The 14,871-nt window shown below is 32.2% G+C and overlaps 2 protein-coding genes and 1 long non-coding RNA gene across 3 annotated transcripts; all 3 read left to right on the forward strand.

The window, feature by feature from the left end:
• Positions 1 to 783: 783 nt before the first annotated feature.
• LOC134241214 (uncharacterized) lies at positions 784 to 2,865 on the forward strand. Its single transcript, XM_062723283.1, has 7 exons — positions 784 to 822; positions 1,073 to 1,152; positions 1,622 to 1,705; positions 1,851 to 1,928; positions 2,130 to 2,222; positions 2,413 to 2,520; positions 2,693 to 2,865. The coding sequence occupies exons 2-7, from the start codon at positions 1,078 to 1,080 to the stop codon at positions 2,789 to 2,791; spliced, it is 537 nt and encodes a 178-aa protein (XP_062579267.1). The 5' UTR covers positions 784 to 822; positions 1,073 to 1,077; the 3' UTR covers positions 2,792 to 2,865.
• Positions 2,866 to 4,397: 1,532 nt separating this feature from the next.
• LOC134241215 (uncharacterized) lies at positions 4,398 to 6,593 on the forward strand. Its single transcript, XM_062723284.1, has 7 exons — positions 4,398 to 4,556; positions 4,807 to 4,886; positions 5,356 to 5,439; positions 5,586 to 5,663; positions 5,865 to 5,957; positions 6,147 to 6,254; positions 6,421 to 6,593. The coding sequence occupies exons 2-7, from the start codon at positions 4,812 to 4,814 to the stop codon at positions 6,517 to 6,519; spliced, it is 537 nt and encodes a 178-aa protein (XP_062579268.1). The 5' UTR covers positions 4,398 to 4,556; positions 4,807 to 4,811; the 3' UTR covers positions 6,520 to 6,593.
• Positions 6,594 to 13,163: 6,570 nt separating this feature from the next.
• LOC134241217 (uncharacterized) lies at positions 13,164 to 14,143 on the forward strand. Its single transcript, XR_009986615.1, has 2 exons — positions 13,164 to 13,350; positions 14,033 to 14,143. It is a non-coding gene; the product is annotated as an uncharacterized LOC134241217 (long non-coding RNA).
• Positions 14,144 to 14,871: the final 728 nt, after the last annotated feature.

Below are 14,871 nucleotides of genomic sequence, written 5' to 3' on the forward strand. Positions count from 1 at the left end.
TTTTATTGTCATGTATTCATTTCTCATAATGTATGTGGAATTGATTTTAATTTTATTTCAAATAGTGTATCATGAAAAAATTATCGATTTCCACTTGATAACTAGTATAATAGCTGTGAAAAAAAAAACAAAAAAAAAAAAACTATGAAATAAAAGGATTATCGCTTTCAAAATAATCGAACTCGCAAGTCGCAACCTTTTTTTCCCTACTTTTTTTCTTGCTGCAAGAAAGCGAAAGTAGGGTTTAAGGAGGCAGACATTGCTTGTGGCAGAAAGTTGTACAGAGAGGAAAATAGTTTAAGAAGACGGGATTGGTGTATAATAAATGTGTTGATATTTTGATAACCGCTTGGTTGAGGCGTTGAACACTTTGAATGAGTTGAAATAAATAAAATAAATATATTGAATGCGATTAGAACATACATAAAATGTAGAGCGAGCTTCTTTGGCACATTGCAAAGCCGGGGGTGGATCATAAGTGGTATATCTGGAAGGAAGGTCAAAGAAAAGGGGAGAGGGGGCGGGTTCAGATCTGCCTTATAGATATGGAAATTACTTTGCTATAGTATATGTTTCAAAGGGACCAAGTTCAAAGATATATGTAAGTTAGCGGTATTGCAGTGTACATACATGTAGCATCATTTATGCAAACATTAGAGGACATATTGCACGGTATCTGCAGTCATTTCAGGGTTCGGCATGGAACGTTATGATCTCAAAGAGACACAAAACGTCACAATATCGATGACGTCATAAAAGTGATGATGTACTTTCTCAGTTGTCAAGAAACACTGTAGTGAAGGAAAAGGTAGCAAACATTTGGTAAGAATTTCCATAGCTTTTATTCTAAGAAATTTGTCCTTATTCTGTAAAATGAAGTAGAGAACCTGTTTCATATCTTCCAAATAATAGAAATCGACATGTTCCGTATATTCATTTATTCATTTTGACTTGACAATAAATAATTAAAAGGATGAAGAGAAGTGGGAGGGCGGTTGAAATGAAATTGCAAAATAAACTTTTTTTTTCTCTTTTCTGTAATGTGAGATTTTATTTTTTCTTCTTATTTTAGAAAACATGGAGGATAAGTTACAAATACTGAAGTTCGACAAGCCGTGGTATGTTATGGTGGAGGACCATGAGATGTGTCAGGTAATTTCAAACTAAATACTACATGCACGAGTCTCATGCATTCTAACACAAAAACAGTGTTTACAAACTTGGAGACTTTTTTGTCGTTTAATGACGAGTTAGTGAAATAGATCACAAATGCCCAATTCAACGGTCAGTCATATAAGATTTAATCAAATATAAGCGCTCGAATAACTTAGTAGACCTTTTTAATTTTCACTTCATGGGTTGTAGTTAATATTAAGCTGTCCTAAGTTTTCACAAGTATCGTGCGGAATTCGAAAAGTAGAGAGTGATCTTTCGACCATCACCTAAATGTTTGACGCGATGCTACATGTCCGAAATAAATTGACAGTTTTCATTGTATGTTTACAGTGTGTTTAAGAACAAAGTTTTTTGTGTGAAGCAGATAGGTTCTACAGAGTACCAGTTTAGAATTGTAAATTCAATCAATTGATTAACATTAATTGTCGTATTTTCTTCATTCTAGAGCATTTTTGACGATCTTCTTGAAAAAGTGGATAGAGAGATTGCTATCAAAAACAAACTGGACGCTCTAATGGCAAGAGCACAGGTATGCATATATTACATGCCTTTGTATATTTATAAATTGCACCTTGATTGGAAATTGTCCATTTGGGAATTTTGTCTTTTCAATTCTGAACTGAAAAAAATGGCAAATTTTATGTGTTTTTAAAAATTATTTATATTAATTTTAGGAAAGGCAAAGGAGGTATGAAATTCTCAAGTTTGATAGACCGTGGTGCGAAATGGTGGAGGAACCAGAAATATGCGAGGTAAGCACGGAAAATGAACGTTTACATCAATGTGCATTTTTTTTTTTAAGTTTTAATGCTCTACCAGAAATCTTTAAGCACGCGCTCAGTTGTATAAATACACCCTTTATATAGAATGTCAAACACTTTTAAATCGAAATAAATGTATCCAATAAGTACATCGGTGTCGGACAGCAATCAATTTTCTTGAGTTTATTCTAGGATATACTCGATGACTTGACCACGGGAGTGGAGACAGAGGACGACACACAACATTTTAAACACGTGATGGCTACCGTTCTTGATGAGTTAAAGGTAGGTTGTCATATCTGAAAATTTGCTTTAAAAACATTGTGATTTTTTTTTTAATGGAAGCTACAAAATTGAGAATTGAGAATAATGTAGTTTGTGTTCAATTAAGTGACACAAAGGCAACGAAATGCAAAGATTTCATTTTAAACAAGTTATCTTTTTTTTTCTCAAAAAATCAATTCCTTCCTTTTAGTCGAAAATACCCGTTCTTCAAGAACAAGAGACGACCTTGTTAAAGAAAGATGCTTCAATGAAAGACACAAACGCTGATATAAAGAAGACAGATAATACTTTAAGTGTCGTAAGTCTCTCACAATTTTAACACCCCCCCCCCCCCCGCCAATAATGTGAAGCAAATACAATGTATTTAGAGATTTTCTTTCTTATACTATAACATTCGAATTAATCTGACTGATTGATTTTATTTATTTCTTTATTTTATTTCTAACTTTTTTTTCCCTATTTACTTGCAGGTCACTCGTAGAACATTTTTCCAGAACATGAAGAAAAGGCTCCGCAAGATGTTCTTCAGTTGTTGTATGAAGCAAGGAGAAGACTGTGATACTTGTTAAATATCTGTTCCTGTCTTTCGTATTTGAACGATTTGTAATTTTTTTAAGCATTTGACATTGTCCCTAAATATACACATTACCTACAAACCAAGTATTCAGTGTTGTGTTATTTTTTTAACAGTCTGAAAATTTCTTTTCCCAGTGGATATTGTGCCATATAAGCGGTTATCCATGAAGAATCTTTTTTCCCCTAAAATCTCGCATTTGGAGCGCCGGCAGAGTGAACAGGGGGAGCAAAAATAATACATTTATAACCTGGAATGACGTCATCACCAGAATGTTTTTGTGGGTGTGCACAATTTTCTAATATTGTTAAAAGATTGGACACCCTAAAATGCACCTTAAAACTGATTTTAAAAATAATATAGAGTGAAATATTTAAGTCAAGCGAAGATTTGTAGCATTGTATTAGCGTTTTTTAATTCGTAGATAACACGGTGGAACACCGACTTTGATAATTATCGCTAAAGTTGTACAGTAACTGGGTCTCAACATAAATAACGTCAGTCCTACATATATAGTTTTTGTTGACGTATACAAAGACCAATATATTGTCATTGTTTTGATATTTAATTTTATTTTGTCATTTTCCATACACCAGTCAATGAATTAATCGTATGATTCTCAGAATATCAATATTACCCTTTTCTCCTAACTCTGTACGTACGTAGAATATTTCTGTACATGACAAACCGCATCTGGGATCAAGACGAATTTTCAGGATATTGTAGTCAAAATGTTAAAGAAACTTTCTGGAAAGTTTGATTGTGATTGGTCCATGTACCTAGGAATTATAGATTTTATCGGCAAGAACTTCAAATTCGTCAGAGGTCAAAATTTCTGCATGAAAAAGAGAGAAACAAAATAAACCTTTTTATCTGGATTTTCTTCACATTTCATTGATGGCATTTGATTCCCCCGATATTATTTGATATTTTATTGTCATGTATTCATTTCTCATAATGTATGTGGAATTGATTTTAATTTTATTTCAAATAGTGTATCATGAAAAAATTATCGATTTCCACTTGATAACTAGTATAATAGCTGTGAAAAAAAAAAAAAAAAAAAAAAAACTATGAAATAAAAGGATTATCGCTTTCAAAATAATCGAACTCGCAAGTCGCGACCTTCTTTTTTTTTTTCCCTACTTTTTTTCTTGCTGCAAGAAAGCGAAAGTAGGGTTTAAGGAGGCAGACATTGCTTGTGGCAGAAAGTTGTACAGAGAGGAAAATAGTTTAAGAAGACGGGATTGGTGTATAATAAATGTGTTGATATTTTGATAACCGCTTGGTTGAGGCGTTGAACACTTTGAATGAGTTGAAATAAATAAAATAAATATATTGAATGCGATTAGAACATACATAAAATGTAGAGCGAGCTTCTTTGGCACATTGCAAAGCCGGGGGTGGATCATAAGTGGTATATCTGGAAGGAAGGTCAAAGAAAAGGGGAGAGGGGGCGGGTTCAGATCTGCCTTATAGATATGGAAATTACTTTGCTATAGTATATGTTTCAAAGGGACCAAGTTCAAAGATATATGTAAGTTAGCGGTATTGCAGTGTACATACATGTAGCATCATTTATGCAAACATTAGAGGACATATTGCACGGTATCTGCAGTCATTTCAGGGTTCGGCATGGAACGTTATGATCTCAAAGAGACACAAAACGTCACAATATCGATGACGTCATAAAAGTGAGATGTCATACTTTCTCAGTTGTCAAGAAACACTGTAGTGAAGGAAAAGGTAGCAAACATTTGGTAAGAATTTCCATAGCTTTTATTCTAAGAAATTTGTCCTTATTCTGTAAAATGAAGTAGAGAACCTGTTTCATATCTTCCAAATAATAGAAATCGACATGTTCCGTATATTCATTTATTCATTTTGACTTGACAATAAATAATTAAAAGGATGAAGAGAAGTGGGAGGGCGGTTGAAATGAAATTGCAAAATAAACTTTTTTTTTCTCTTTTCTGTAATGTGAGATTTTATTTTTTCTTCTTATTTTAGAAAACATGGAGGATAAGTTACAAATACTGAAGTTCGACAAGCCGTGGTATGTTATGGTGGAGGACCATGAGATGTGTCAGGTAATTTCAAACTAAATACTACATGCACGAGTCTCATGCATTCTAACACAAAAACAGTGTTTACAAACTTGGAGACTTTTTTGTCGTTTAATGACGAGTTAGTGAAATAGATCACAAATGCCCAATTCAACGGTCAGTCATATAAGATTTAATCAAATATAAGCGCTCGAATAACTTAGTAGACCTTTTTAATTTTCACTTCATGGGTTGTAGTTAATATTAAGCTGTCCTAAGTTTTCACAAGTATCGTGCGGAATTCGAAAAGTAGAGAGTGATCTTTCGACCATCACCTAAATGTTTGACGCGATGCTACATGTCCGAAATAAATTGACAGTTTTCATTGTATGTTTACAGTGTGTTTAAGAACAAAGTTTTTTGTGTGAAGCAGATAGGTTCTACAGAGTACCAGTTTAGAATTGTAAATTCAATCAATTGATTAACATTAATTGTCGTATTTTCTTCATTCTAGAGCATTTTTGACGATCTTCTTGAAAAAGTGGATAGAGAGATTGCTATCAAAAACAAACTGGACGCTCTAATGGCAAGAGCACAGGTATGCATATATTACATGCCTTTGTATATTTATAAATTGCACCTTGATTGGAAATATGTCCATTTGGGAATTTTGTCTTTTCAATTCTGAACTGAAAAAAATGGCAAATTTTATGTGTTTTTAAAAATTATTTATATTAATTTTAGGAAAGGCAAAGGAGGTATGAAATTCTCAAGTTTGATAGACCGTGGTGCGAAATGGTGGAGGAACCAGAAATATGCGAGGTAAGCACGGAAAATGAACGTTTACATCAATGTGCATTTTTTTTTTAAAGTTTTAATGCTCTACCAGAAATCTTTAAGCACGCGCTCAGTTGTATAAATACACCCTTTATATAGAATGTCAAACACTTTTAAATCGAAATAAATGTATCCAATAAGTACATCGGTGTCGGACAGCAATCAATTTTCTTGAGTTTATTCTAGGATATACTCGATGACTTGACCACGGGAGTGGAGACAGAGGACGACACACAACATTTTAAACACGTGATGGCTACCGTTCTTGATGAGTTAAAGGTAGGTTGTCATATCTGAAAATTTGCTTTAAAAACATTGTGATTTTTTTTTAATGGAAGCTACAAAATTGAGAATTGAGAATAATGTAGTTTGTGTTCAATTAAGTGACACAAAGGCAACGAAATGCAAAGATTTCATTTTAAACAAGTTATCTTTTTTTTTCTCAAAAAATCAATTCCTTCCTTTTAGTCGAAAATACCCGTTCTTCAAGAACAAGAGACGACCTTGTTAAAGAAAGATGCTTCAATGAAAGACACAAACGCTGATATAAAGAAGACAGATAATACTTTAAGTGTCGTAAGTCTCTCACAATTTTAACCCCACCACCCCCTCCCGCCAATAATGTGAAGCAAATATTTAGATATTTTATTTCTTAAACTATAACATTGGAATTAATCTGACTAATTGATTTTATTTATTTCTTTATTTTATTTCTAACTTTTTTTTCCCTATTTACTTGCAGGTCACTCGTAGAACATTTTTCCAGAACATGAAGAAAAGGCTCCGCAAGATGTTCTTCAGTTGTTGTATGAAGCAAGGAGAAGACTGTGATACTTGTTAAATATCTGTTCCTGTCTTTCGTATTTGAACGATTTGTAATTTTTTTAAGCATTTGACATTGTCCCTAAATATACACATTACCTACAAACCAAGTATTCAGTGTTGTGTTATTTTTTTAACAGTCTGAAAATTTCTTTTCCCAGTGGATATTGTGCCATATAAGCGGTTATCCATGAAGAATCTTTTTTTCCTGCAAAATCTCGTATTTGGAGCGCCGGCAGAGTGAACAGGGAGCAAAAATAATACATATATAACCTGGAATGACGTCATCACCAGAATGTTTTTGTGGGTGTGCACAATTTTCTAATATTGTTAAAAGATTGGACACCCTAAAATGCACCTTAAAACTGATTTTAAAAATAATATAGAGTGAAATATTTAAGTCAAGCGAAGATTTGTAGCATTGTATTAGCGTTTTTTAATTCGTAGATAACACGGTGGAACACCGACTTTGATAATTATCGCTAAAGTTGTACAGTAACTGGGTCTCAACATAAATAATGTCAGTCCTACATATATAGTTTTTGTTGACGTATACAAAGACCAATATATTGTCATTGTTTTGATATTTAATTTTATTTTGTCATTTTCCATACACCAGTCTGAAACTTATTTTAACCTCCGATTTCAGTAGTCAAACGTCCGGTACTTCTCTTTGACGCTTTTTGGCTTTCAAAGTCTCTTAATATTTTATAATATTCAGATTTCTTCAGAAAACACACAATATCAATTTTAATAAAAAACAAAAATACAAAAGAAAAAGAGTGAAAGAGATAGAGTGAGAGAGAAAGAGAAAAGAGACACAGAGAGAGAGGGCACACAGTGGGAAAGAGAGAGAGAGGCACACAGAGGGAGAGAGAGAGAGAGAGAGATTCTTACCCCTATGCTCTTTGTCGCTCTTCTGCTTCCTCACTCATCCTCTCCACATTTTCAAAGATGTCATCCTCTGTTTCAATGCTTCGTCTGAAACATTAATGTCGAAAATATTATATTAGAAACAAAGGAACAATATGGTTTTCAAAAAAAGGTAGATAAAAGAAATCCCAGGAAATAACTACAGAGTACCAAAAAATCATTTATTGCATAAAAATCATATTAAGGTAATATTACATTCAAACAAATCATATAAATGCATAATGTACATGCATCAGCAATTTAAAGGCTATGATTAATTGCATTCCTGTTATATGCAAAAAATACAAATAAAAATGGTTATCTCAATCTTATTCACATAACAATAGTAAGTTACGAAAACAGATCGGGGGGTCGTGACTTTGAATCTCGGCCAAGACTGATTTAAGACCATAAAAATGGGCAGCAACTGTTCCCTCGGCAAGTGGAAATTGCGGGTCCTTCGGATGAGACCTTAAAAACCGAGGTCCCGTGTCAAGGCTGACGTTAGCACAATAAAGATCCCTTACTGCTCAATAGCCCTGAGTGCCCAAGTTAAGGTAAAAAAAAATTGCAGCCCTTCACTGATATATTGTGACATCTCTATATACATGAGTGAATTATTCTCGAGTAGGACGTTAATTAAACATACAATTAATCAATCAATACAAAAACAAAAAGTTTCTACATTTTCCTATAGCTTTAAATTATATAAATGAAAGCAAATTATGTAGATCTTAATATTGTCATAAAACTAAAATATAAAGTTTATAAAGTGATAAAGTATCACGTAGTATGTCTGTGATAACCACAGTGAGCTGACTTAGCAGAAATCCTGTGGATAAGGTATAAACCAAGCACGGCAACGCTGAGGGCGAGGAGGTTCATCTGCTAAAGCATGTAAGAGCAGTGACACCACAAATACAAATAAACTTAATACCTGAGATTATCAATTTTGTTTCTTTCTCAGTTTTTGTCTTGAGTTTAACACAAACAGGAACAATTTAATGCGTCATGTTCTTGAGGAGATATATTTTGCGTCAGTATAACATAGCATGCTATGACAACACAGTATGATACATGTTGTAATAATGAATTGAGCATTAAAAAATATAAAAATGTCAGTGTAAATATGTATTAAGAAAAAAGCAAACATATAGCTATTAAGTTTTTGTTACAGTAGATTATTTCTTAGAAACTGAACTTCTTCATATTTGTAATTGAACAAGTTTAAGATTTAAAGAATCTAGGTATGTATTTTTTGCTAATTTAATACAAAAAAATGAATATATATACCTTAAAAGTAAACATTTTGGTCCCAGTATTTTCCCTTAAAAAAGAAAATCTCACAAATCTACAAATAATATTTCTGTAACTGTGGTTATATAAATATCAAGATCTGAATATGCATACACGAAACTTTGTTTTTAACTGTTTTATCTTATATATAAAATTCTTGAAATTAAAAAAAACACTGTGATATTTAAACGCCATTTCTGTCAATGGTCAATTAGAATTAGAAAAACTTAAAGTACGAAAGCAATAGGTTCAGTAGAGTGAACAAGTGGGTCAGAATAAATTTTCACATCAGAAATCTCTTATGTATGAATGTCTACAAAATAGAAAAAAATCAAAATATGCGACAAAAAGAAAGAACATCGAAGAAAAAGCCATTGACGACTTGGACTTCGACTGAATAGAAAGACATTATAGATATTTATAAAAGGCGGATTTCAAGTTTATGTTCTATATCAAATTCATGAATTAAATTGAAACAAATCTTGTATATGTTCAATCTGCTCTAGCAGTTAAAAATTGATACTAAAAATTACAGCTCTTCAATGGTGCTGTGCGCCATTACGAACTCCAAAACATTTGTTCTTGATGATAAAAATGATAATTGAAATGCATAGCGTTAATATTTACGGATTGAAAAAGTGCCCCTTTCCTTTACAATTTTAAAGTAGAGTTAAGTTTGTGATCAGGCATAAAAACTGCTTTGAATGCGGACTTTACCCTCACATTGACCAAGTCAAGGGCATGTAAAAAAAAAATCTGAAAACTTTCCTTTTCATGATTGTTTTCATTGCATCCAAACGCTACAAGTTATATATACCTTCAATGTATTATCTTGCTGCTAACACTTTGCAGCGATTACTTATTTAATTTCTAACTGTTTAAAAGACGTATAAACGAGCCGTTTTTAAACTCAGTAAGTATTTTGTTTGACCAGGATTGAAAACTGAGACGTCAGAGCAATGGCGCACAAAATATGCAAATTGAGAAATTCAAACATTGATTCGGTAGTAAAACATCCAAAAAAAAAAAAAATTTCCTGGATAAGAATTTTCATGGAGAATTTTAACAGCCTGTAAAATTTTTCATATGAAAAATCTATCAGACATAATAACAAAAATTATTATAATAATATTTCACGTTAAAGTTTAAACCTTTAGAGAATCAGGGATCAGTCAATCAAATCAGGGTTTTTATATTAATTATCATTTGTAACATATGCGGAGTGGTTAATGCGTTCGCTCTAGAGTCGAGCTGTGAGGATATACCAGGGTCATTCAAAAAATACGTAGACAATGTCCTCCATCATCATATTATTCTTACAAAATTTTAGATCAACACATTTTTAAATGTAAAAACATTTATTTTATCAGTAAGTAAAGTTTCATTATCGTGTTAGACAATTTTAAAAGTAACATGTTTTGTCACCACGAAGCACGGTTAACAACACTGTGACGTCAAAAACAAGATTTTTTTCTTAAAATTACTCTGCCTTTTCATTACATCCACGGTTTGTTGCTTCTGAATTCATGAATCTATAGCCCTTTACACCTAGTTTGCTAACAATTGTTTGAGTACCTTACGTTAAATTGTCAATGTTTTCAAATTCTTCATTGCGTAACTCCCCGCAAAAGCGAATCGCACATCACGTTTGATGACGTTACTAACTCTTTGACACGACTTTTTACTATAACTTGTTTTTTTCGCACACCGTTCATGGTCCGATTCCTAGTTTAAACAATAGTCATTCCCATTATAAACAAATGCATAGCACATTTTTATCTATTTCCTGGTTTACCAAGATGTTATGATATTATGTTATTATGATATTATAAAAATAGTACAACATAATCTTTATGTCAAACTGCAATATGCAGCATTTGAAATAAGAGTCAAAATAGAACACATGAAAAATGAAGTACAACTGCTATTCATTCCCTAACTTAAAAGCTAAACTCAAAAATGTTCCAAAATTTCAAAGCTTAGAAATGTTTTGTACGCTCAGTTATTGAACTAATTTGAAAATTAATCATTAATTAAATTAATAAAATTAAAACTAATTAATAATGCGAATGTTTTTTTTTTCGTATTAACTTTTAATATTTACTCACCAATTTTTGGTAAGAAGAAAATATCATGAGTGCAGATAAATCATTGAAATGTCTGTCTTAATTCATTGAAAAAACAGCCATTTATCTTCAAGGGCATACATTTTACTAAAACTTGTTAAAATGGGTTTAGGCTGCAGCAACAATCTAAAGTCGAAGTTTCGAGTTTGAATACTGGTGTATTCAATAAAATGATGAAATACATATTTATTCCTTCACTATTGCTTCTCCAAGCAATGACAGCAGGGTCACATTGATAAGTGAGTTACCCGGTTTTCTTTCGGCATTCTCATATACTAATTTTTACTATGAAAAATGCAGTTCTGTACATGATCGATACAGCGGTCTTGAACACGATATGCGAGATCAAAAGTTGTTAACTTCAACTAGGTTCTGAATAACACGTTTGGGGATTTTTCAGTGATTTTTTTGTTCCTTTTATGATTCCCTATATATTCTATTTACCAATAGGTCGCTGTAGATCTGCAGGAAAAAAAAATAAATTATACATTGTTTGTCTTATTTATGCACGATTTACTTACATTATTCGACGAGTTAAAAATATTTGTGTTATTTAGTAAGAGAAGGGGAAATCAGGATAAAAGTATAGGTCTTGCGTGGAATAGAACGCAAGTCCTCTGCAATACATACATGTAAGATGCACGTTGAGCTACATGTACTCAGTATGATAAATGCTGTACAAAACCAAAACACTGCCACATTTTAACTTCTGATTCATATTGTCTTTAAATACATATATTTTTTGGTTTTGTATGGGCTTATTAATTAAAATATAATCCCCCCCTTCCCCCAAAAAGAAAAAGGAATCCGAAGGAAAAACGAATAGATGAGAGAAGAACGAAAATATAAGCTTGGGCGGGAAATTTAACACGAGGCTCCTGACTTTTACTCAGTTGTTTCATCAGGGAGCTATGGAGACTGATTTATTTACGATTCAAAGCCTTATTTAATCTTCTAGAGCCGTAAAAGGAAAATTAATGTAGATATAGGTACTAAATGTCGGTCTAAGACTTTTTTGACGATGAAAATACACAAATGCAAATTATCACGTACTCCTCTGACCGATATCATAAGATAACATAACGCATGTAAGTTCAGAATTTATATTCAGCAGAATATGAAATGATACCTAATAGCGGATATAATTAATATTCGCGTATAAAACATTTAAAATTATTTAATAAAACAACAGCTTCCCGGATATCCAATAATTTTATGCATTGCATATCTATAGTAATGCATCGAAAAGCTATAACATAAACAAAAAATGGTATTTGAAGAAAAATAGTAATAATATGCATGCAAAAATATCCAATCCTTTTTTGATCCCTAATTTAAATGTGATTTGTAATCAACTTAAGTTGAAAAAAATATAGTTAAAGTGCTCCAATTTTCAGTAATGTTAAAAGTTACCTTTGGCAATATTCAATTCATTTTTAACATGTTCCCAGACCATGTGGTCTATATGTTGTAAAAAGTCCTTTCATTAGTCATAGAGCAAACTCAAATTGTTCTTATTCTCAGCAAAAATATATTAAAACTTTTCGATTAAAACCTGTTTTTACATTGATTTTCACATTTTGCGTAATAAGCATGTAATACTGTACCTTCCAGATGCTGCATGTGTCATAATATAAATATAATAAACTCTGTTCATTTATGCTGACTGATATTTATTCCACTGATATCCCTATGCGAAAAGGTAATCTATATACAGTATTTGACCGCATCTCCAGGTATATAGATAATAATACATACCCTTTTCCACATCACATCCTGTATCAGTCCGAGACACCAATATCAGCCAGAGGGCTGATATTGGTCAAGGGCTGAAACAGGATGTGATGTGGAAAAGGGTTTGTTTTATTATGTTTATTACATACTAAGTAATCATGCACGGTCTTTTTTACATGTACAAATACACGGTCTACTGTCTCATACGGTTTTGGTTTGTTTCTACTTCTATTTCAAATGTACTTAATCCGTAATTTGAAAATATAATCTTTTATATGTCAATTCGATTATCCTTACATCCGAAACGCTTTAATAAAAAAATTATGTAACCTCAAACTATGTGTATGATCACAAGTACTGTTTTTGAGGTTTAAATAACTAGGGGGTGATATAGATCCGTATCAGCTCCGCAAATCCATATTACTTCCTTGAGGGCTGATACGGCTATTGTGACGTCAGGCATATTGCATATGCAAAAATTCTGTTTGTATTACTAAGAATGTAATAAATAGAGATATTTCATTTTGAAAGAGAAATAAATGCATGTACACACAAGTATATCAAATGATTTCTTGTAGATGAAATCGGTATTGTTTATGGTTCTCCTGTTGGTCCTCTATTGTGTGATGGAAGCAGAAACTACCACCACCACTTCTTCCACCACTACCACTTCTACCAATTCTACCAATATTACGATCCCCGTACAACGTTGTCGCTGTCGTCACCGATGGCGTTGGTGGCGTTTGCGATGGCGATGGTGTCGCTGCTATCGCTTTCTCAGAGTGAGCAAAAATATCTTGTCTCATTTTTCTCATTATATAAAATCTCACAGTTATCTAATTTAAGTACAATGTGCCTATGTTCTCAATACAACGTTACTAAAAGGAGAGGCAAACAAATCATTTCTTAAAATTTGAAGGTGATGATAAAGAAATTAGAAATTCATTCAATTGGATAAAAAAAAAATCAGGGCAATGGTGCATTATTATTTTAAAAGGTAAAATGATTAAAAGTGACATGTAAATTTTGCATCTTGAAATGAAAAATATACTCGCGAAACGTAACAAATATGTTTTGAAAGGAGAAACAATTTTTTTTTTCTGTGATATGTATAGTAATATTAAATAGATACATAGTGATACTAAAATAAGGCGGCATTCAGTTTGATCAAATCAAAATTTATATGTTGGAATAAAGGTCATTTAACTATTTTATTGAAGAATATTTCGATTTAAAAGTATTTGACCCTTAGATATATGATTTCTTTTCCTTTTTAAATATGTAAATATTTTGTTCTTATTTAAATTTTATTGAAACAAAGAAGAGGAAAACATAATTTTTGCATCAATCTATAATAGTTTCAAATCTTTTGGCGCTATGTTTTCTTTTTCAATTTTTGTTTCTAAATTCAGAAGAAATACATTTAAACTTAACAGTATTCATCTTTTTTGTTTGTTTATTTAGATGGACAAATTATCCGACACAGAGCTCGAATCAGCTGAATAGAATTCCCTATCTTCCAGAGAAATGCTTTCCTGGTTTCTCAAAGATTAAAAAATAAAAATGTTGGCTTTTTTCCATTCTGGGTTTATTTTGACTGAATCCGTATACAAATTGGTTATAAATGCAAGGGTCAAAATGCAACCCCAAAGTAGGTTATTGTTTCTGACAAGGTCATAATTGTACCACCATGGAATTTTGAAATGTGAATTTAAAAATTAAGCATGAAAATTAAAATCAGCAGTCACATTATAGGTCGCATATGAAAGGGTTTGCACATGGATCTTGAACATGCTTCGAAGTATTGAATGGGTTGTGAGACGTCTTCAGTATACACATGTGACAGATGAAGATAACGCAATAAATAGGGAGACTTGAGTGTAGAAAGAGCGATTTAATCTAGTAAAGTCATTATAGGTGGTCCTTTTGGCATGTTACCTACAATAATCAAAACAATTCATGAATATAAAAAAAAACTAATCATACATAAAATGAGATTGTTTGTTTGAGGTCCTTGAATGGTTTCCAATCAACCGTGAGGATGACATTGACACCTATTTAGTTGTAGCCTTAGTACCACAAAAACTGCTATTAATAGAGTAGGTTATCATAATCATTACATTAACCATCAAAATGAAAGACACCGATTGCACAATTTGAATTTTTGAGCAAATCAACTTTACTTTTCTGTTCCCTTCACTGGCGCATGAGTGAGCCGTTTAACCAACTTTTTCGGTGTGTTTACCCGTAGCCCAATATAGCTTGAGTTTGTCAAGACTTTCTCGCAAACGATCACATTTACC

This window comes from Saccostrea cucullata, unplaced genomic scaffold (genome assembly GCF_032062105.1).
Source record: "Saccostrea cucullata isolate Sc308-1 unplaced genomic scaffold, CSIRO_AGI_Scuc_v1 ctg2301, whole genome shotgun sequence".
Taxonomy (NCBI): domain Eukaryota; kingdom Metazoa; phylum Mollusca; class Bivalvia; order Ostreida; family Ostreidae; genus Saccostrea; species Saccostrea cuccullata.